The 23,596-nt window shown below is 40.3% G+C and overlaps 1 protein-coding gene and 1 pseudogene across 1 annotated transcript in view; one reads left to right on the forward strand and one right to left on the reverse strand.

Annotated features, from left to right (window-relative positions):
- CORIN (corin, serine peptidase) overlaps positions 1 to 23,596 on the forward strand; it is a 267,765-nt gene that overhangs the window by 195,295 nt on the left and 48,874 nt on the right. Inside the window, 6 exon segments of the mRNA XM_007450971.1 lie at positions 5,113 to 5,344; positions 8,451 to 8,596; positions 9,375 to 9,482; positions 17,285 to 17,398; positions 19,482 to 19,592; positions 20,691 to 20,820. Coding sequence (XP_007451033.1) covers positions 5,113 to 5,344; positions 8,451 to 8,596; positions 9,375 to 9,482; positions 17,285 to 17,398; positions 19,482 to 19,592; positions 20,691 to 20,820 — 841 coding nt within the window.
- LOC103079091 (60S ribosomal protein L31 pseudogene) lies at positions 11,880 to 12,254 on the reverse strand (annotated as a pseudogene).

Raw genomic sequence — 23,596 nt, forward strand, 5'->3', positions numbered from 1 at the left:
CTTTTAGCCGCGGCTCGCGCCCGTCTCTGGAGTCCGCGCTTTTAGCCGCGGCTTGCGCCCGTTTCTGGGTTCCGAGCTTTCAGCCGCGGCTCGCGCCAGTCTCTGGTTTCCGAGCTGTTAGCCGCGGCTCGCGCCCGTTTCTGGAGTTCCTTTAGGCAGCGCTCTTAAAACCCCTCTCCTCGCGCACCAGGAAACACAGAGGCCAGAAAAAGTCTCTTGCCTCCTCAGCAGGTGCAGCCTTTTCCCCGGACTCCCTCCCGGCTAGCCGTGGCGCACTAACCCCTTCGGGCTATGTTCAAGCCGCCAACCCCAGTCCTCTCCCTGAGCTCCGACCGAAACCGATGGAGAGTCTTAAAAGTATCACAGTATCACCACATCCAGTCCAGCCCAGAATCTTTAACACGTTTGCACCCTGCTGGGAGGCAAAATACGGACACGTCCTTGCCTTGGGGGGTAGGATCAGGAATGTTATTTCCCATCAGTCTGGTGTGGAGGGACTAATCCATCACCTGTACCTTGTAGAGTGCAATCCAGACATCTGGGGGAACCTGGCGGAGAGAGCAGCTCCTGGGCATGTGTCTCTCCCCACCTCCCTGCGCCCATGATCGCCATGGCTGTATGAAGCCCGGCATGACTGTCATGCCTCAGGGACCCTCCCGAGTTTCCCATAGTGTTCCATCAACCTTTAGTTCTATATGTTTACTTGTGTACATTTTTCTTCCAACACTTATTTTTAATAACAGAGAAGGAATGGGGACGAGTGACCAGCCCAGTGCCTGACCCTCAGAAGAGGGGGTGTTCCAATGTTTGCTGAATATATATGGAGGGAACCTGGCAAGAACACCTGTGGTGAAAGAGGAAGCTGATGAGACAGTGAGACGCTAGGGAAACTGTCTGAGTGTATTTGAAGAACAGAAAAGGAAAACCAAAGTCGTATATATGAGTGGGAAGATGGCAGTATGATTCCCCCCCACTGAAAAGTTATATCCAGGAAGAAATGAACAGCTTTGTTCCTCAAATAATTTCCCAGTGGTCTGTCAATTTCCTGCCCTCTCCTTGCAATCTCTAGGTGGAAAGAACAGATAGTATAGGGGTGTAGTCAAAAAGCCATATGCTGTAATGATTAAGGACTTCAGTTCTCAGGATCAAATAGTAGATGAGAGGAACAACCTCTTTCTAAAAGCATTCCCAGCTAGTAAGTGGAAGATAAATGATTGAATTCGAATATTACCATTTGGTAACCAGGTGAATTAACAGGGCAAGGCACTGAGCATGGACATACAGCTATAGACGTCACAAAAAGAAATCAGATGGATGTGTCTTCTGATGAAAGAACACCGCAGCACCTAGAGTCTTGCCAAAGGGATGAAGCCTAATCAGCCCCCTAGCTTCAGCTGCCAGCGTGCAGGAGACAAGGGGGACAGGGGAACATGTTTAGCCTCCCCAGGAGTGTACAATCAGCAAAATCCAAACTCTGGCACACTCTACAGGTCAAGTCTCCGGATTCTTCAACAGTTAAACATTAAAGAAAAATAAAGAGATGGAGGGGAGGGGGAACATAGATAGTATCAGAGACTTCAATTTGGTTTTCAAAAATGGGTAGCCAAACTGTAGTATGTAGGATGTGGTGCACACTTATGTAATAAAGCTCTGAAGAAGAGAAAGGAAGTGATGACTCTGAAACTCAGCATTTACTTTGTGGGGGAAGGAGAAGGCGGACATAAGACAGGGGATATGGGAGGGTACGTGGGATGTCTGGCAGAGTTCAATTGCTTGACCTGGGTAGTAGGTATAAGGCTGTCCACCTTATAATAGCTCTTCAAATTCTAAAAACTAAATAATAATAAAGAGAGCTTTAAAGGTTTGACGCAATGATGAATCTCGGATATATATGCCAATGGATGTTGGAAATGACATTTTCTCATGTAAACGACCATCAATCTAATACATGGTTTCCATTGGCTCCAGGTGTTGCATCATGATGAAGATGTAACGTCGTTTAGTTAACAGTCCTTTCTTTAGGCTGAATTTATCAAATATTGTTTCAGACTTTGAAAGGTGGGCTATCATTGAGACTCCATCAGGATCTTTTTTTTCTACAGATATTTATTAAACCTCATCTATCCTCAGGATGCCATGCCAGGCACTGCCTCAAGCTCGCACTGAATTATACAGCCCTGCAACAGCTAAACGTCCTCACATGTTTGTGACGTGATCGCCCTCTAGTGGCTAATGTCAATTAGGCTTGTCAGTGAGTCTACTGCTTAAGATACAAAAGTTTATTGATACCGTAAATCACAGAATTTGAGGTTGCCAGATACTTGAGAGTTTCCCTTGCTTAGCACTTTGTGAAGAATGCCTTTATGAAGGAAACAAAACAACCTCACCGCATTCGGTAAAGATCTCAGAATAATATATGGTCATAACTTAATCCTTTCATCTCCCTTGACTCTGAGACACTTAAAGCCTATATCTTATCCTAAATCAAAATCGATACATCCCACATATCAAAAGAGAGAAAAGTTATGCCTGTGATATGCCTATTAATCATCTCAAGGAAACAAACTGATAAAAAGTTAAAACTTGTTAGGGTAGTTGAGGAAGAAGAGAGAAAGAAAAGACATCGACAGGGAAAAAAAGACTGCATCAAAATATGTGTGAATGATCCCATTTTTGTAAAATTTTAAGTATCTTAAAGAAATTAAGAAAAATATAGAGTGTGAGCTGCCTCTACTGATTTGTAAGATGGTCGTGACGGATAATCAAGCAATAAAAACAAGCTGAGGAGGAAACCCATCTTTTGGCATTGAGGGAAGTTAAGAGAGAGGGAGGTGGGGAGACGAAGAGCTTTTCCTATATGCGTCTTTGTATTGTTTTCATTGTTATAAGGAATAAGCATTTTTTGTGTATAATCTGAACTCAAAACATTTCAGTGTTTCTCCTCTTTCACAAATCAAAGAAGTGGTAAAAGCTGAACCAACCCCATGCCTCCTCTGTCTCCTTTTCTTCTCTCCACCCTGTAGGCATCCTCAGGATTCTGCCAGCTTTAGAGTGTTACTTTTTCCCCAATAAACTGAGGGTCTTACATACTTGGTCCATGAGATTTTTCAGTCTGGCCAAGATCAGGCTCCTTATCAGCATAATCTCTGCAAAGCCCTCAGACTCTTTAAATTACGACATAGTCCCAGAGCTGTTTCCATATTTCACTGCAGTCCTTATTGCTAATCTGTTTGCCTGCATACCATTTCCTAGTCAAATAATTAAATTTAATTTGAATAATTACTCTTAATAAGGCATGAAATCTCTGGTGGACCTGACCTGATTCTACCAAGACACTCCCTTGATTTTCTCTCTCCTCTAGGAATGAAGCACGTCCACCGCAGACAGAGAGGGGGCAGAGAGCCTTTCCACCACATTCCCCCAAACCTGCCCAAACCCCGCTTATCCTGGGAAGGCTTCCCAAGCTGCTCCTATCCACCCTGTCTCTCTGGGCTCTAGCATTTTGTTCAGTCCCACTGGCCTAGCCTCTTCATGTTATACCATAGCTACCTGCATGTGTCTTTCTTCCTCTGGAGACTTAGAGTGTTTCAATGGCAGGGACTCTATTTTTCATTATTTTTACATTTGAAAGTGCCTAGGATAGTTTCTGATGCCTCCCCCCTCCGTTCCTTCCTTAATTCTCATACTATGCTTGGTGCAGACTTTGAGATCAAGAAATAAGTTCTCCAGGGAACTATATTCAATATCTTGTAATAAACTATAATGGAAAAGAATCTGAAAAAGAATGAATTTTATATATATACGTGTGTGTGTTTATGAATCACTTTGCTGTACACCAAAAACTAACACAACATTGTAAATCAATTATACTTCAATTAAAAAAAAGAAATGCGGTCTCATTTCACAAAACTCTCAAATTGTATGGGGAAGGCAAGTAAGTAAAGAATAGAGCAGAGGGCAATGAGTGGCATGCACACCCTGGAGATGCTCTGGAGCTCAGCGGAGACTCCTACTAGGAGTGGAAGGGGAAGAGTGGTTGGCCAGAAAGCCTTCCTAGAAGAGGGGTTTGTGCTGAGTGCTGCAGAACAAGGAGAAACTAGCTTAGAGGGGAGGATGAGGAAGGATGATTCCAATCAGCAGTTGCCCTACGTACCTGGCAGCTAGAACCACGATTGCATTTGAGGGGTGATTACAAGTGTGTGAAGGAAAGAAGGAGATAAAAGCTAACAGGACCCACAAAGGACGCAAGCAATTCTTAAAATGTCTGGTGTCGCCAAGGAAATATTGCTGGCGAGATAGTCGTGGGTGATGAGGCTGGAAAGTTAGGCTGTGATTTGGAGTGTGAAATAGCCTTGGACGCCAAGCTAAAGGGTTAGGGGTTATCTCATTGGCAATGGATATCTAATGGATCTCAGCCTCCTCTTGCCCTGAAATTGTATAGCCTTATACACTGATCAAAAATAAAACGTATAGAAAAAAGTCATCTAATTGACTATTTAGCCAAATTCATTGATTTTTTCAAAATGGCTATGAAGGTGGTGGGGAATACACTAGTTTAGAAGTAATGGATAAATCAGGAGACAAAGTGAGTAAAAGGAATCAGATAAGTGGAGCCGAGGGAAAAAAATTAGAAAGACTTTCTGAAACATGCATTCTGGACAGTGTGCTAGCAGCTCCATATACAGAAATGAATCTTGGTTTGTCAAGACACTTCATTGACACTATTTACCTTTTGATGGCAACCTCATATACTACTTACATCTAGTCTTAGCTACTTCTAAGAAAGAGGGTAAGATAGACTTTAATTAATTAATTTTTTTTTTTTTTTTTGCGGTACGCGGGCCTCTCACTGTTGTGGCCTCTCCCGTTGCGGAGCACAGGCTCCGGACGCGCAGGCTCAGCGGCCACGGCCCACGGGCCCAGCCGCTCCGCGGCATGTGGGATCTTCCCGGACCGGGGCACGAGCCCGTGTCCCCTGCATCGGCAGGCAGACTCCCAACCACTGTGCCACCAGGGAAGCCCTAGACTTTAATTTTGTAAGTTTTTAAGAAATTGTTTTACATGTGAAAAATAAAAATATAATATGTATCTGTATGTGTGGTTTTTTGTTAGGTCAGTGTGAACCAATTACGTTGGAACTCTGCATGAATTTGCCCTACAACCATACAAATTATCCAAATTACCTTGGCCACAGGACTCAAAAGGAAGCATCCATCAGCTGGGAGTCTTCTCTTTTCCCTGCACTTGTTCAAACCAACTGTTACAAATACCTCATGTTCTTTGCTTGCACCATCTTGGTACCAAAGTGTGACAAGAATACAAGCCAACGTATCCCTCCTTGCAGGTAATACTTTGGGGTCTCCCCCAGGCATCTTCATTTTCCCTCAAGGAGAACCAAGGGAATGGAGACATAGTTTGAGTTTAGACAAAGTACATACTTTGCCAACAAGTCCTGTATTTAACAAATTACCTATTTAAAAGGTAAAGAAGTAGGAATTCTAAAATGAATATCTGAGTAAGAATTCATCAGTAAAATACCAAACAAGAGAGATATGAACTGCCTTTGATAATAATTCATGGACTTTAATCAAATGAAATCACAAGTGTTTCATTTTGTTGGATCAGGAAGCGGTTTTTAAAATGTGAGTCAGCAGTAAGGGTGTGCCTGCCTGTTTTTCTGGCAGTGTTGATGTATTTTAAATGCTGCCTTCTGATAGCATCAAAAGTTAGGAGACATTACACCAAGAGTGGGCTGAAGGAGTCATCACACCAAACTCACAGGATGGACAGGGAATGGACATTGCTGTTTTACTACCTGGTTAGATGAAATACAGGACGGTATTTCAAGAGTGTGGCTTGAACTTAGGATATGAGTGATGCCCTACGGGTTAAGATTATTACTCTGGTGTCCACCTCCTGATTCAAATCCTGGCTCTTCTGTAGCTGCTTGTAGCCTGAGACAGGTTCCTCAGTCTCTCCCAGCCTCAGTTTCTTTACCTGTAAGGTCAGGATAGTGGTGGTGGTTGGGTTGGGTTGTTGTGAGATTAGATGAATGTACATAAATGTAAAGTGGTGCCTATTGGTTGTAAGCCCAGAATAAACAAAGCTCTGATGTTAGGACAGGAGCGCAACTAACTGCTTTGTGGCAGTTTGGTCCCTCTTCTATGCTGTGTGTTCAGGGTCATAGCCAGAGAATGTGCACGTACAAGGTGGCTGTCACAGAGGTGAGGGCTGCTTTTCTCAGGGCTGTTTTCCATCAAGGGGTGAATACACAGATGTGCCTGCCTAAATGTGAGTGGTAACTATGGAAACCATATGTTGGGATCAGAAGTCACTCAGAGCTTTAAGAAAAAGCAAGAATATCAATACAGTGGACAGATGGGAAAACAGTAAATTATATGCCAGATATCAAATGGATGACAAGGTAGGGCCATCTATAGAGTTGGGACAGGAAGCAATAAAAATTAAAAATGATTTGGGGGAGCTAAACAAATTATACAAATAGAGTAAAATTTAATGTTGGCCGTGCAAACATAATTCTTAAAATTTCTATTAAATGCCTTTTAAAGTATCACTAATAAAACGCCTGCCAGTTTTATGTTAACAGGTTATTTATAAATCTTATTCTACTTTTCCTAAGCAAGGTCGATGATAGTGAATAATTACTTTCATTAGTACTTAACAAATCCTTGTATTTGACTTTCTTTTCATATGTGTATAAGAATTTCCCTATTGCAGTGTTCTCTGGAACAAATTTATATCCACATATGATTGATAATTTTAGGACTTAGGTTTCATATTAAAATGCCTAAGATAAGACTGATCCTGAAATACTATTCAATAAACACTTTTGAATAAATGTTTAGAATAAACATTTTGAATAAAGTGTTGAACTTCTAGACACTTTAGTTTTGTTTCTTAGGTTTACACATACACGTACATCTTTCATTTTCAGTGGCTATCAAAGTGAGTTACATTCTGATATCTATAAGAAAAATTTTTGGATTATGACAAGAATAATATACTGATATGCTCATGGGGTAACACATAATTCCTTTTGCCAAGCTTGGTTATTGATCTTAAAATTCAGTTTTTAAGCTATGAGTTGGAAAAAAATCTAACATTCTTGAGCCCTTAAAATGTGCTGAATACTTTAGGGTAGTTATCATCCTCAAAATAACCTTTTAGGACTGCTGTCTCTATGGCTGAGCACTGCACAGATTATTATAAGAACAGGTATGCCATGGAGTTGTAGTGCCACATATTGTATTTCCATTTTATAGGGAAAAAAAGTGGTAGAGTCAGGCACTACCTGACTTCCATCTAAATTAGGTATCGTTTGGTTAATTTAAAATATCAGCAGCAATTGAGTTATATACATTTTTATATTAATCTGCAACAAAACTATTCATTCCAACAGAGAGTTATTAAACACCGTTGAGCTTCCCATTTTTGCAAACCTAATATGGGAATGCCATGGCTTTGTCTTTGCCCCAAATTCCTAGGCTAAACCAGCATCAAGTTATGCTCTATCTTAACTTCAATCTAGACAGAGCCTTTTCTGAAACGTCTCCATTCAATTGCTAACCATTCCTTACCTGTTGAAATTAACTTAGTGGTTTAAAGTTTGAAACTTTTAAGAAATGAGAATGTATTTAAAGGGAAATAAAAAATTTGCCTAGGAACTTACTTTCATTATGTCTACTTAAAAAAAAAATCCGTAACTAATTTCTTGGTAATATATTGAGGCAAACTGTTTTTTTCTTTCCCCGTAGGAAGTAAAGCCATCTTCTTTGAGGCGTGTTGATACCTCAGTTTTAAAATATTCCGGTACAAATGAGATAATACACATAAAAGCACCTAGTACAATGCTTAGTATGTCTTTTCTTTAACAAAGACCAACAAACTTCATTTTTTACCAACTTGAGCCCAACACAGATGAGTTTGGTGTAAGCTGAAGTAATAATGCCTTAGGTAAGCCAGGTTGGCACAGGAAATGGCTCACATCCCAGGGCACCACAGTGGGCTGAGGCTGAGGGTGTTGTATAGATTCCATGACCTTTGGCGGCAGACTGTCCAAGTGATTTTGGGGTCTTCCCTGCTTAAAACAAAAGACACTGGAGTGTGTCTGCCTGAAAGAAAGAAGAGAAAATGGGAAAGGCAAACTGGGGGAGGGAATCCGTGTTCTGGGAACATCTCTGTTTCCATTTCTGCAATGGAGTTTCTTTTGGTGAAAGTATGTTTCTGGAATGTATCCCCCTTGTAGCGATATTACTCAATTTGGTTTCCCAAATATCTATTGTGTATATGTGCATTCACATATATACATTGGTACGCACACACACTGCATACACACACCACATATACACGCCAACCCATAGCCATACAGAATTAAAACCCTACATAGAGGCCTAACATCAGGTGTTATTTTGTCTTTCTCGCTCTTTTAGAGCTCTGTGTGAGCATTCCAAAGAACGCTGTGAGTCTGTTCTTGGGATTGTGGGCCTACAATGGCCAGAAGACACAGATTGCAGTCAATTTCCAGAGGAAAATTCAGAGAGTCAAACCTGTCTAATGCCTGATGACGATGTGGAAGGTTAATTTTTGAATTAATTACAGTGGGGTATCTAACATGGATGAATATATCAGCTACTTTTAGAAGTTTCTCTGTTGTTATTGTTTTTATTTAGTTACCAGTAGAAAGGCTGCATAGGTGGTGAATCTATAAACTTGAGTACATTGAAGAATTTGATACCCATATGTTAGACATTGTCTTCATTTAAAAAATAAATGGCAGAGATGACGTTAATACTCTAGGTATTTATTTTAAACACACTTAACTCACAGAGTCCATTATATATGGATGCTGCTTTTATACTAGGGCCCCTGTAGGTAATGGTGAAGATCACGCCTTGGTTCCTTCAAGTGCAAAGCATTCAGAGACCTTGGCAATGTAGGATAATCAAGTAGAGAAATGGAATCAAGGACCTTCCCACTAGGTGGAAAGATTAGGATGGGAAACAATATGACACATTAAAGGAAAGCCAGCTGGGTATTTAGAAGCATTCACTTCATAGGACATTTCAGGCTCCAGCAATTGTTAGCCTGTCCATTCAGAAAGAGAGTTAATTGCTGGAAAGCATAAAGACACAAAACAGCTGATCTGAAGAGGTGATGTCAAGGATGAAAGGAAAAGATGCTGATAGGCAGACAGAAGAAAGCCAAGTAAACTTTGACCATTTCAGCTTTGTGAAGGACCATCCTTATGTTCAGTGATAACTTCTCCACAACATCCCACATGTAAATGGATAAATTAGCTGATGGTTCTGGGTTTTCTGTCTGTTGACAGTAATGTGGCCCACTGCTTTTAACAGAATGCTCACCTAGTCACTTCAAGTGCAGCTCAGGACGGTGTGTTCTGGCTTCCAGAAGATGTGATGGCCAGGCTGACTGTGATGATGATAGTGATGAAGAAAACTGTGGTATGTATGTGAGATGGCACTTTTCTTGAATGTACACTAATAACTTGTTAGGATAAGGGATTGTGTTAAAATATGTCCATTGTTTACTGACAGTTGTAAGTAGTGACTAGGGTTGAATGCTAAGGCAATTTACTTCTTAAGTTATCAAATGGCAAAATATGAATTATAAGTGTTTTTTCCTGTTAATTCCATTGATTTTCCCTAAATTACACTTCTGTTTATAACGTTGATGACATATGTGCAAACTCTTAGTAAAAGAAGCTCTTCACAAATGTAAGAGATTATTTTTATTGAGAGATTCTAAAGCAGTTGTCATCTGTTTTAAGGTCAGAATAATAGTGTACTTGCCTATAATTCCCATATTCTTAAATAGGCATCTAGAAACACAAAGACAGAGTGCAGGCTCTAACATTCAAATTTAATTGGGATTTATCTTCATGCTCTCTCTGATTTTTGTCTCTGTCAGCAAAGGATAAAACTCTTCCTGACATTTTCTGCCTTTGAACTCCAAAATCACCCATGGAAAGGCCAGAAATGCCAGTGGCAATTTAAGTGGAGCTAATTTCCATTTTACTTCCCTGCAAACCTTTGTACTTGTAACCTCAAAGTGTGTCAGGGAATAGAAAACAGACAGTGCTCTTTACTAAGCAATATTTTAGAGTAAAGCAAAATGATTGAAGGGCTACCCAAAGAACAGTTTGGTTATGATTATTTAGCTTGTTCTGCTTAAAAAACCTGACACTTTTTGCCATTGAAAGCACATGAGGCAATGCATCTTTTGAAATCATTTTATTCTTTTGGCCTTTGAGGGATGAAATATTGCCTTGCTTCCCAAAATGAGTTTTCCGTAGTAGACATTGCCCTTCTGGTCCAGACAAGATGTCACAAGCAATCAACTGAAATCCTATCAGCTACTATAAATATGGATAAGTGCATCTTCTAGAAAATTAGAACTGTCAGAATGATTTTGTTAGGGAGGAACATACAGTGTTTTGAGAAGCTACTGTTGTTTGCTTTGTTTGCGGTCTGTATGTAAAGAAAGAAATCAAAACTCATTGAATATCCCTTATATAAATGATTTATTAAGAATCTATTGGGGGCTTCCCTGGTGGCGCAGTGGTTGAGAGTCCACCTGCCGATGCAGGGGACGCGGGTTTGTGCCCCCGTCCAGGAGGATCCCACATGCCGCGGAGTGGCTGGGCCCGTGAGCCATGGCCGCTGAGCCTGTGCGTCCGGAGCCTGTGCTCCACAACGGGAGAGGCCACAACGGTGAGAGGCCCGCGTACCGCAAAAAAAAAAAATCTATTGGATTTTTTCACTACACTATGGCTTTGATGGGTTATGGTATTCTGAGATGCAAATTAAAATAGATTATCTTAGATTGTCCAAAGAGGTTACATGATACTTCCTTGGGTGGCTAGACCGAAATTTGCAGTAGGGGAATGAATATTTGAGAAATGTAAAAACTTAGTCTCAAAAAGAGTCTTATGAAGATTAAATGGTCTGAGTTCTAGAGTATATTCTGTAAAAAAGAAATTTAAAGCACTATAGGGTACAAATGATCCTAAAATGTCAGGTTTCTAGTTAAGTAATGAGTTTTTGTCAGTACTTTAATCTCACAATTAAAGGCTCATGAGAACTATCGAATAAATTGTCTAATCTCTATAAAACACTCAAAAGGCTGACGATGTTATTGAGAGTTCTGGTTAAGGAAAGTTAAAAGTCAGCAATAAATTAATACATTTGGAACATTAATTGCCCCAGCAGTATTAATCTATGAGAGAATTCTCATTAAGTTTTCCAAAGCAGCTGGGCCGCGTGCACGCGTTTGAATGGGCATGTCCCATGCTCTGGGAGAACACAGCAGTTAAAATCAAATGAAGAAATCACGCAGTAGAGGAAGGCCCAATGGAGGACTACTGGGAAATCCTCGGATTCCCATTCTGCCTACTTGCTCGGTTTGTCCGTCTGTTTCCATGGGCGTGGATAGGCATACCATCTGGTAATGCAAACACCAGCTCCAGCAAAGCTGGGTTTCACTCCAAGCTTCCTGTCTTTCTGATTTATTCCGTCCATTGTGGGGTGGAATGCACTTAAATGCTTGGGCTTTACTGAATACTATGACTATTAACTATTCACTTCCACACATCTGCAGCTCCTCCAAACTTTTAACAACATTATTGGGTTTTCCCCTCAAAACAGTGCTTCTTTAATTTAATTATAAAATAATTGATGTGTTGGAAATTTACGCTGTTTCTCTGACACTTCTGCAGCAGGAAAGCATGGAGGTCAAAGCACACCATTTGTAAATACACTTTTAAAACACATGCGTTAAACATTTAACAGTAAGTAGTGTTTGTTTTTGGCAGTTCTATAACCTTATTGGACAATCAACAGTTAGTTCTTATCCACATTAACTGTCTGCAGATTTTTGAAAGTGGCGAGAGGTGGATAGGTAACCAACGCATAGAGCTTGTTTGGTGAATCTTCATCTTCATTACGTTTTCTGGGCAACTGCACGTGGATATTGAATGGGACATTCCTTATTCCATTGGCCCAGACAGACGTGTTGAGCCTGGTGTCAATGCATACATCTGGAAATCTCATCTCCTTCATGGCAAATATCCAGATTTCTTTGAATGCCCTAGGGGTGCGCTTCTTGAAACCCTCTGCATGGATGCACTTGTGAATGTTGACAGTGTTTTCTCTGGTCACCACCTCAATGATGGCGGACCAGCCCTTCTTCTAGCTTCCCTTCTTTGCGGGAGCCATCCTGCTGGGCTGGGAGTAATGTTGTTCTGAAGTGTCTCCTGCTCTTGTGGTAAATTTTTGTTGTTGAAGTTGTACTGATTGTATAATTGTTAGCGTAAACAACAGTCGGAAGTATTGCCATTATTAGAAAAGTTTTCAGCAAGTGTTTGGAAGAATTATGTAAATATGAACATATCATTCCAGAATTGCTTCATGGGAGAGAAGTCTAAAAGATAGGAGTGGTTTACAGAGTCAGTACTGCGTCAGTACAGAAGCACTTCCTTGTCTTAAAGTGATAGTTTGTCATTAATTGAACATCTACTATGTAGATGAAGCTGGCTGTAGATCTAGCAACTGGATGAAAGAAGCTTATTTTCAATCTAACATTTACCAAGCATTGATATCTAAGCAATGGAGAAAAAGGTGCAGATCTGGGCAGAGAAATGAACAAGAAGGGCATAAAGGAAAAGTGAGCTAAAGAAAATAACAATGAGATTATATTTCTGAGCTTTGCCTTCATGCTATAGATCTGAGTTTGTGAGATTTAAGTTAGCTTTTGCTAGGCCTATGTCCACAGTTGGATGAGCTACACCAGCAGGAACAAGGTGGTACCTGAGCTGTGATGGGAGCAGCGAGTCTTCTCAATGGGTCAGTTAAATGAGAATATAGCTCAAACCGTTTTTTTATATCTGCTGGAGAAATAAAACGCTTCATTACATGAGTATAACATCACAATTATTAATTGAGCACTCTTCTGCATAAAAGGGTATACAACATACACAGACAGATAGACAACAATACAAACGTGAGTGTCGTTAAGGACCTTTCTGTTTATCTTCAAATAATTAAAAACCATTTCATCATCTATCTTCGCTCTCCTCTTGGGTGATAGATAAAATGCAGTAAAATCTTTCTTTATAACCTGAACCTCTTCTTGGAGTCAAAACCCCTTTAGGCTGTGTTTAAAGCCTCTGGCTCTGATATTTATAGGTTTTACAGCTTGACTTAAAAAGTTTTCAAAAGACTTTTTTTCCCTGACTGTTTGGACTCCTTAATAGTATTTGTGTATTTCTCACAGAGAAGGACTTTACTGTGTTTTTCTTTTAAATACTCCAGAGAGCCAATCTCCATGTCTCTTTGTCCCTTTGCTTGTGGAAGAGACTGATTTCCTGCTCTGTGACTAGAAGACAGAGTGAGGGTCATTGTGTTCATCTCATGTCACATACCCACAAATGTACTTTCAGGAGGAGTCTTAGGATCAATCTCTGATCACATTTCATCCTTCATGCTAAGGAAGAGACATTCTCCTTCCCTTTAGATATTTTGCTACTTGGCTAACTCTTCACTATCTCATTTGGTGTCTTGGGCAGGCAGCCTGGAATGGTAGAGTGCTCTCTGCAGACCTAGACTTGGATTTAAATCCAGACTCAGCACTTAGAGGCTGTGTGACTTTTTCCCAGTCACTTAACTTCTCTGGGCCTCAGTTTTCCCACCTGTAACATTTAGAGAAGCGCACTTTTTCCCGCACAGCTTGGAATGCTTATAACATGCCTTACTCAGTCCTCAGAGGGCAATAACCAAGAGCCCACCTGCCATAGTGCTAGGAAATCCAGGAGGCAAGTCCCCTTACAGGTCACCTCAGGGATCTCCCTTGAGAGAATGAGTCCTGTCTAGCTTGGTATTATCTCTGACAGACCAAGGTCTTATTTATGGCAGAGGAGGGCAGACTGGCATGTCACGTCCAAAGCACAGGCTGGGCAGAGTCCCTGATTTACATAGTGAACGTGGGCATCCGGGTGGAGCCTCGTCCTTGAGGTGGTGCTTGTTGTGGTGGTGGATGTCCCCATCTCCAGGATTACGGTCACTGAGGGTGGCTCCCACCCTGCAATTTAAAGCCCTTTCCAAGTCTTCATCCTGCCTCTTCACAGGGTACTGAGACAGCACGTCTTGAAGAGGGTGACATGAAGATGGCACCCCGAAAAGGGGTGTGACTAAGGAATTGGGAGGTCCACTGGGGCTTTATGGTCAAAGATGGGAGCTCTGTGACTTGTGATGTTGTTGCTGCCCCTGACGGTTAGGCCCAGAGTTCGGGGAGGGAGGCAGCTCCTTTGTTCGGGCTGCTACCACAGATGCTGCGACTGTTCTTTGAGATCTGGGCTCCATGGCCCAGGGTCACAGGCTCTGGAGGGGCCGTCACACCTGCCAGGCCTGAACCTCACTGCTCAGCTCCCTTGATTTGCTCTGAGATCACATCCACAGCCACCGGGGCAGCTGCTGGCCGAAGACGAGCAGCTCTACCCTGACAACACTTTATTTGATGTAGCTCAAGTTAGCAGCCCTGATGAGTGGACCCACTTACTCTGTACTGGCATCACTGAAAGCTTCTCAGAGTTCAAGAAGCATCTGCTTTAAGGTGCTTTGCCTTCTTCACCTCTAATGACAACTGTTTTGATAGAGAAAAAAGGTGCCCCAGTTCAGGTGGGATCTGCCTCTGACAGGGAAGCCTGCTTCGCAGAGATTTTGTGAAACTGAGAGAGAAAGTGAAGAACCCAACAGAACGCTTAGCGCACTTAGGGTTGACGAACCATTATGCTTTGCCCAGTACTGAGGGGGGTTTCCTTGGAAGCAGGGATGTTTAGTGCTCAAACCTGCAAAGTCCCAGGCAAACTGGGATGAGTTGGTCACTTTAGCAATACACGGTGGCCTCTGTGAGTGGGCGTAGCCGTTATGTCTGTACGGGGGGAGGTGGCAGTTATTCTGACATCAACAATTATTTGGTTTCATAACCTACAGCTGCATTAAATATCCCATCCTATCCATACCTAGTTTTAATTTTTAATGGAGTCATACCCTTTTCCTTTTAAAGCATACATTTAAAGCATAATTACACCAAAAATGTCACTTTAAAGAGAGAATGATTTTTTTCACAAAATCATAATGGTATCTTCCATGTGCCTCATGTCTTGACCTTTTCATCCTACTTCATTTATGTTCATCATAACTCCACAAAGGAGGCATTAGGCCACGCAAACTTTTATTAGAAAAGAGAAGATACAGAAGGGAAATTACTGCCTATAGAGTACTCATTTTGTCTTTATAGCAACCCTTTGTAGCAGGTGTTATTATTACTGTTTTAGAGATATGGAAACTGAGGTTCAGAGAAATTAAGGAACTTATCCAAGGTCATACAGCTAATGAGATTGGAGCTAAGGTTCAAATCCAGATGTCTGACTCTAAGCTTTGTTTCCTTTGCTCTTACCTCTAATGCATACTGAGGACAGCAACTAAAGACTTGCACCTGCTTCCCTACTGGATCTTTCTCTATAAGGCTGGATTTGGAGCAATCTGTCTATTTTCTCTACATCTCAGTTTCTTTACTTAGAAAATGGTGATTGTAATTCTGACATTGTGGTATTATTGTAAGAATTAAAACTAATATCTAGAAGGTGGATTTATAGTGGATAATAAATGTTATCTCTTATTATTACCATCTGTGAGCATACAGGTCTTATGTCCCAGTAGATTGACTTTTGTGATCTTTTATCATTTCATTCCAAGTGTCCACATTCTTCTCTGTACGCTTAGGAATGTACCTTGTGAACAGTCAGAAAGACTTATGCTGTTTTCTCTCATCATCTGCTAGCAAGTGATGTGGTTTGTGATGAGTCTCCTTGCCAGAACATTCCAGATGATGTCTCTTGGTTCCAGATGATGGTTATTCTTGGTTAGCTGAAAACTCCAGATTATATTCCCATGAGTTCCTAGAATGGATGTCCCTGGGCCTAAAACCATTCTAGATGGTCAGCTAGTGAAGGCCTCTCACTATTTATTTCCTACAGTTTTGCAGTCACATACTCTACTGCTATCCTATGTTTTTGAATGGTGAAACACTTTAAATCTAATTTTATCCCATAGTAAAAATTTCCCTTCTGGGGACTTATTTTGATAACTTTTCAATGAGAATTTTTTGTAAAGCAGATTATTTTCTCGTAAGGGACTCCAAGAAACCTGAGTCAATCATCTATGACATTTCTCTGAATGATTTGTACCAGATCAGATGAGAAATAGCATCTCTAAAGAAACCCCTTATTTCATCACTGCTTGGCATTTCATTCACCTTACACTAAATTACCTTTCCCTGGGAATGAGAGACTTTTCATTCCTTACGTGAAATGAAGTTCCATTTAAGATTCACGTGTATCGAGGTCCTGCTGAGGGCTAGCTGCTGTTCCAGGCAGGGGGGTTCAGGATGCTCAAAGATGAATACATGTGGTCTCTTCCTTCTCTCCCCTCACAGCCTGGTGAGGGTCATGGATCCAACTGGAGTGACAAGAACACATCAGACCCTTGGCATGTCCTAGCGGACGTATAAATGCGCTGCCTGTGAAGCAAATGACATTTATTAAGTTCATTGTAAGAGCTTGTTATTGTATAGGCAAATTACAGTTCAAGCTTATAGTCCTGGTCTTAGGCAAATTATGTTCTTTTCTCAGGTTAACTGATAAAGTTTCTAACCTGAGATTTCTGGCTACGTTACTGAAGTAATGGCTCTTGAGCTAGTTTTGCAGATATTTGGCATATGGGAGGAGCCTCTTTTGCTAAACACACAGATGGCCTCGCCATTTGTGGATTGAAATTACATTTTAAGATAATATGCATTTAGATCGCTAGATTTTGGCATATGTGCTTAAAAGCGTTAACTCATCATTTTATAGATGAGTCTTATGTGTTGGCAAATTGGCTTAGAAAGCAAAAGGAACAGCTAAAGATGAACGTTAAAGTACAGTTGCTTTTTCTTTTTTTTTTTTTTTCCGATTTCCCATATGTCACTTTTGATCTCCTGGGAGAGCTGTACTATTTATAATGCAGTTTGGAGATTACCAAGCATTTCTGCTTTCAAAATTACATTTTCCACGGTATACAGGAGTCAAAACTCGTTAAGAAAAAAGAAATCATACCTTTATATTGTAATTTTTTTACATTGCTTGATCAAAGCCTTTGTTATTTTCACCTTCACATCTACTGCAAATAACCTTTCCTTCTGTCTCCAGGATGTAAAGAGAGAGATCTTTGGGAATGTCCATCTAACAAGCAATGTTTGAAGCACACAGTCATCTGTGATGGGTTCCCAGACTGCCCTGATAACATGGATGAAAAAAATTGCTGTAAGTGCTTACTGTGAATTTGTGAATGTGACGTTTTATTTTAAACACTAATTACCTCTCATTTTGAATGTAAGTGAGAAATTTGGAAATATGTATCAAAAGCTTTTTGTATTTTCAGCCTTTTGATTAAAACTCCACTTGTAAAAATTTATGCCAAGAATACAATCAAACGTGTAAAATATATGCATAATGATATTAGTCTAGCATGATTTATAACATGGAAAAAATTAAACCACCCCAAATATCCAAAAATAGGGGGAACATAAAATACAACCATAAAATGAAATAATATGCAAACATTAAAAATTAAATTAGAAGGATAATTTCTTGTGGGTTCATTACATATCATTAGATGAATCAAACAAAGCATAAAGAATTATGTGTACTACTGTGCTGAGTTTTGAAAGTACATATAACCACATAGAAAAAGATCAGAAGGGCATAATAAAAAATTTACAATTGTAATCCCTGAATGGTGGAATTATTAAGTTTTTGTGCTTTTCTGTCTTTTCTACATATTCTGAATGAATGGCCAGTAGTTTTAGAATCAGAAAAAAAATCTCCTAAGATGCATTACCTACTAGTAACAGAAAGCCCAACTCAAACAGACTTAAACAATGAAGACATTTTATTCTTTTATTATCCTATGTTTTGCATATGCCTTATATTATCATATAAAAAATCAAGTGTAGGGCCAGATAAAGGAGTTCAGCATCTCTTCTGGGATTCTTTACGTTTGCTTGACCTCTGGCTGGCTCCTGCCAGAGTCCAAAGATGGCTGCCAAGAGCACCTGGGGTGCCATGCTTCCCTGGTCATAGCCACTAGGAAGTAGAGAGAACCTCACCCTCATCTCTGGAATATCACTTAGGGCTTCACTCAGATTGGCCAACTTTGAGCTGGGTCCCAGCTAGCAGTCAGCTATCTTTGTGTGGATTCCAAAAAACACCACCTAAACAGCTGAACTGCAAAAAGAAGCATCTTTAGGGAGAACCAATTAGAAAAAGATGCTGTTTCCTTCAGGCTAGGACACGTGGCCTGGAGAGCAGGGTTTGGGCAGGAACTACCTTGGAAAGCACAACCTACAAAACCATAGGCCAAGACCCTGATCTCGGATCCCATCTTTACTCCTAGACTAATAACTGTACTCAGAGAAAAAAAAATTGTAGTCAGAAAAATGCCATGTCTTGCTTAAATGAATCAGGATCTTGTCTTGGAGCAGGGGCTGGTGTGCGGCCCTGAATAAATTCATGTTCCCTTAAAAAAGGAGGACATGGGGGTTGGGGAAGGGGAGTGGGATGAATTGGGAGGTTGGGATTGACATAGATACACTACCATGTGTAAAATAGGTAGCTAGCGGGAACCCGCTGTAGAGCACAGGGAGATCAGCTTGGTGCTCTGTGGTGACCTGGATGGGGATGGGCATGGGAAGGAGGTCCAAGAGGAAGGGGATATGTGTATACATATAGCTGATTCACTCCGTTGTACAGCAGAAACTAACACAATATTGTAAAGCAGCTATACCCCAATAAAAAATAAATACATTTTTTTAAAAGGGAGGAAGAAAAGTAATAGATGCTAGGTAGGCAATCAAGGAGTTTTGCCATAGTTTTTAAAAACCCGAGAGAGAATTAGTGTGTGACTCTGAGAGTCATTTAATACTAGAGATTTAAAAAAATAAAATTACCCATAAATGTGGACAGAGCTGGTTTTCATCCTAGGGTGACTTCAGTCCGCTCATGCCCAGTGCTCTGCTCCCGCCACTTCAGATTTTAGCCCTATGTTCTCATCTTCAGTATTTCTGCTGCTCTGGGTACCACTTCTTCAATCCTGTAGTTAGAACTAGAGAATCTCATCGCTTGGAGACAGTAGTTCTGTTTAAATGCTTGCTGTTTGTATGGATGTACCTCTCAGAAATGAGATTTTATCAGTTCTGCTCTTCGGTCTTGACACCCATTTGGAGGCGTGGGTGACCACATCTTGTCTTCCTTAGATGCTTCTGCTGGCAAACCACGATGTGCCTGTTAGTGATAATCACATTCATTCCTAAAATGTTTGTCTCCTCACTTCTTGTTCCCTTGCCAGCATTTTGCCAAGATGATGAGCTAGAATGTGCAAACCACGAGTGTGTGTCACGTGACCGGTGGTGTGACGGCGAAGCCGACTGCATAGACAGTTCCGATGAATGGGACTGTGGTGAGCTGCTTGTTTCTGCCATCTGCTCTATGCTCTAATGCCTGGCAGCCATTTAAGCTAAGTGAATCCTGACTGGTTTCACAGATCTTACAAAGTTCATCTATTCTGGTTTACTATTATAAAAGCTGCCAGTGGTGATTTGTACATGTTATTTCCAACTCACAGAACACTTCCCCACAAGTTACTTCTCTGTTTGAAATGTCTATCTTATATGTAAAAATATTTGGGTTCAAATTGTTTTGATGATACAGCTTTTCATTTGAATATAATTTTTAAAAAACTCTTTATTATCACCCATAATAAATTATCAGTAGTCAGTCATTCTTGTATCATCGACACCTCCTGGAAGAGGATACTGAAGTGGTCTTCCATCTTCCCTGGACTCTCGCTCCAGATCCAGATGAGACTTCTATCTACTCCCTTACATGGACAGGACTTAAAGGCATCTCTCACCAGTATCCCAATGTTGCAGTTTATCATCTTGAGTTTGGTTCATTCTATCGTTCCACACTCATCCCTCTTTCCATTCCCTTGGCCCTTATTTCAGTCCTTTGCATCATCTGGCCAAATCACGGTTATGATGTATATTGTCATTAATTGTGCAGTGTTTCCACAAACAATCTGTGGTGTATGAGGTACAGAGGATGCTCTTTGATAAAAGAGGAATTAGTGCATATGCAAATTAATCCAAAATTAACACATCCCTCTCACACACTTGCATTCTCACAGACTTTCTTGAAAGGAAACGATTTGAATGAAGTTACAACTAGCTCCTTCTAATTATGCAAGTCCTTGGGTAAACTCATGGGAATGGGACCTGCCTGTGGCCGTCTTGTAACTCATAATGAAAAGTTAAGAACTGCCTGTCTCTTTCACCAGAGCCTCTAGTTCTTGGAGGGCAGAGAACACATCTAATTCATTTTTCCATCCCCCGCCACACGGCAATCAGTGATTGGCACAGGGTAAGAACTCACCAAATGGTTCTTAGCTAAAAGAAATAAAAATGAATGTCTGCAAGTAAAGCAAAAGCATGTTATCATTCGGTGTTATGAGAAGCAATGTTTTAAATTAGGGTTTCCCCCCCTTTTTTCCCCTCAGTGACCCTCTCTGCAAATGTGAACTCCTCGTCATTCCTGACCGCTCACAGATCTGCCATGGAACACCACGTGTGTGCGGATGGCTGGCAGGAGACGTTGAGTCAGCTGGCCTGCAAGCAGATGGGTTTAGGGTAAGGTCAGTAGTTTGTAGCCCTGATGAATTTCTCAGAGGGCTTCACAGAACTTGGCAATAATATCTTCCTTATGAATGCAGAGTGAGTTAGTGCTCTCAAACCTAGCCCTCCAAAGCATGGGAAATGGATCAGGTGAGAAGACTGTATTTGATTACAGGCACCTGCTCTCAAGAGTGCGGGTTTCTGAAAACCTACTTTGATAAAGCCTCTAAAAGTAAATGAAGTCATTGTATTTTAAGGACTTGTGAAATGAAATGCTTTTATTACTTAAAAAAGCATTAAGATGGTTTCCTCTGAGGAAACTGGATGGGAAAATCTTGCGATCTCCCCCACCCCACAAGAGGTTATTGAAAATTCCTTTTTAAGCAACACAAATCTTTTAAATAAGTTGAGAAATAGAACTTGAAGTTGCTGGTATTTCAATGTACCCTGTGTAATGCAGGAAATGTAAATTAGGAAAGAGTTCACCATTTTTGCTTCTTAGAATGGAAAGCCACTCACTCTGGCTTTGATACAGACACACTGAAATCAATACTTTTAAAGTTGGATTCTTGGCGCAGGGTTTTCTTTTCTAGTTCTATTGGGGTTGGAAAACAATAATTGAAAGGTCTTAGAATATATATGTGAGTGTGTTTATACGTATAAACATATAAACACACACATATATTTTTTCCTTTTACCAATGATGGATGTGAGATTTGGGGGAAATAAAGAAATGATGGAAATAAAAGATAAAGGATTTATAAAATTCTAGAATAAAAAATTGAGTAAATGTCACTTCCCAGGATTCCACAGAGCAAACTTGAAATAATTTTACAGTAATGAGCCATCCAATTATGGGATAGCAACTGGCAGCCCATTTTTGCTATCCCAGTTTGAAGAATTATGTAAATACCAGCATCTTTAGCCCATTTTTCCCATGTAAAGTCCCACATCTTTGGAAAATTGAGTAACTGATGACATAATAAGAGAGTTTTAAACTTTGCCAGAGTGGAAAAATTATATTTGCCAAGATCGATTAAATTATACTTTATTTTCACCACTTCCTTATTGTGTTTAAATGAAAGGAAATATGACTGTGATCAGAGATAGATTAAAAGCTCTTGAAGGAGCTTTGCTTTCCTCTCACCAGACACAAGGTTATTTTTTTTTTTTTTTTTTGTTTCTCCACAGGGCATGTGGGATCTTAGTTCCCTGACCAGGGATCAAACCCACACCCGCTGCAGTGGAAGTGTGGAATCTTAACCACTGGACTGCCAGGGAATATATTAAAAAGTCTAGCTCCAGGCCCAGATCCTATGTGTGATCTTTCAATTGGCAGAAGCTTCCCACTAGCTATCTATTCTACATTTGGTAGTGTATATATGTACATGCCACTCTTTCACTTCGTCCCAGCTTACCCTTCCCCCTCCCCATGTCCCCCTCCTCAAGTCCATTCTCTACGCCTGCATCTTTATTCCTGTCCTGCCCCAGGTTCTTCAGAACCATTTTTTTTTTTTTAGATTCCATATATATATGTTAGTATACGGTATTTGTTTTTCTCTTTCTGACTTTTACTTCGCTCTGTATGACAGACTCTAGGTCCATCCATCTCACTACAAATAACTCAATTTCGTTTCTTTTTATGGCTGAATAATAGTCCATTGTATATATGTGCCACATCTTCTTTATACATTCATCTGTCGATGGACACTTAGGTTGCTTCCATGTCCTAGCTATTGTAAATAGAGCTGCAATGAACATTGTGGTACATGACTCTTTTTGAATTATGGTTTTCTCAGGGTATATGCCCAGTAGTGGGATTGCTGGGTCATGTGGTAGTTCTATTATTAGTTTTTTAAGGCACCTCCATACTGTTCTCCATAGTGGCTGTATCAATTTACATTCCCAACAAGGTTATTTCTTAATAAGAAAACTTGATTATGTAATGACAGATAACTCCACTGAGAGTTCTGAAGGAGCATCAGAACTACAAAGATTTTATAACCAGAAAATTCTTTTGACAAAAGCCACCTTGTTCTGTTGCAAATGGGATGGATCATGTTTAAAATATTCTACTTTATATTTCTTCTAATTTTTTGAATATTAGACTTAAATTTTTTATTGTGATAAAATGCATGACATAAAACTCACCATTTTAACCATTTTAAAGTGTACAATTCAGTGGCATTTAGTATATTCATAATGTTGTGCAACCATCACCATTATCTGATTTAGTTCACTAAGCATAATGTTTTCATGCATCCATGTATCAGTACTTTATTTCTGCTTATGGCTGAATAATATTCCGTTGTGTGGCTACACCGTATTTTTAAATCTATTCATCCATTGATGAATTCCTCCATTTTAGTGGTCTGTACCTTTGGCTACTGTGTGCATATTGGATTTTGAAAAAAATCTCTTTGCTCCATTTCCTTAACATAGTGGGAAAATGTCATTGCCATATCTTAGGTATTTAAAATCTAAGATAGACGTTTAGATTTTTTAAAGATAACTTTGTTTCATAGGAGGGCTAGGGAAATCTGAGAGAGCAGTATGGTTGGAAAACCATAACTGTTGTTTGACTGAGTTAATGGGTAAGAAGTGATTCCCCTTTGAAGTAAGTGAGTACAAAAGGTAACCTTAGTGTTTTTGTACTTCTGAATTGCCTGCACGTCTACTCTTCAGTGTACGTGGGTGGCTCATGAATTGACAGAGATCTGGAGAACCAGGCTAGGGCAGGAACACAGAAAATGGGCAAGACGAGGCCAAATTCCTGCTGTGGCAATGGGAT

This window comes from Lipotes vexillifer, unplaced genomic scaffold (genome assembly GCF_000442215.2).
Source record: "Lipotes vexillifer unplaced genomic scaffold, Lipotes_vexillifer_v1.1 scaffold404, whole genome shotgun sequence".
Lineage (NCBI taxonomy): Eukaryota > Metazoa > Chordata > Mammalia > Artiodactyla > Lipotidae > Lipotes > Lipotes vexillifer.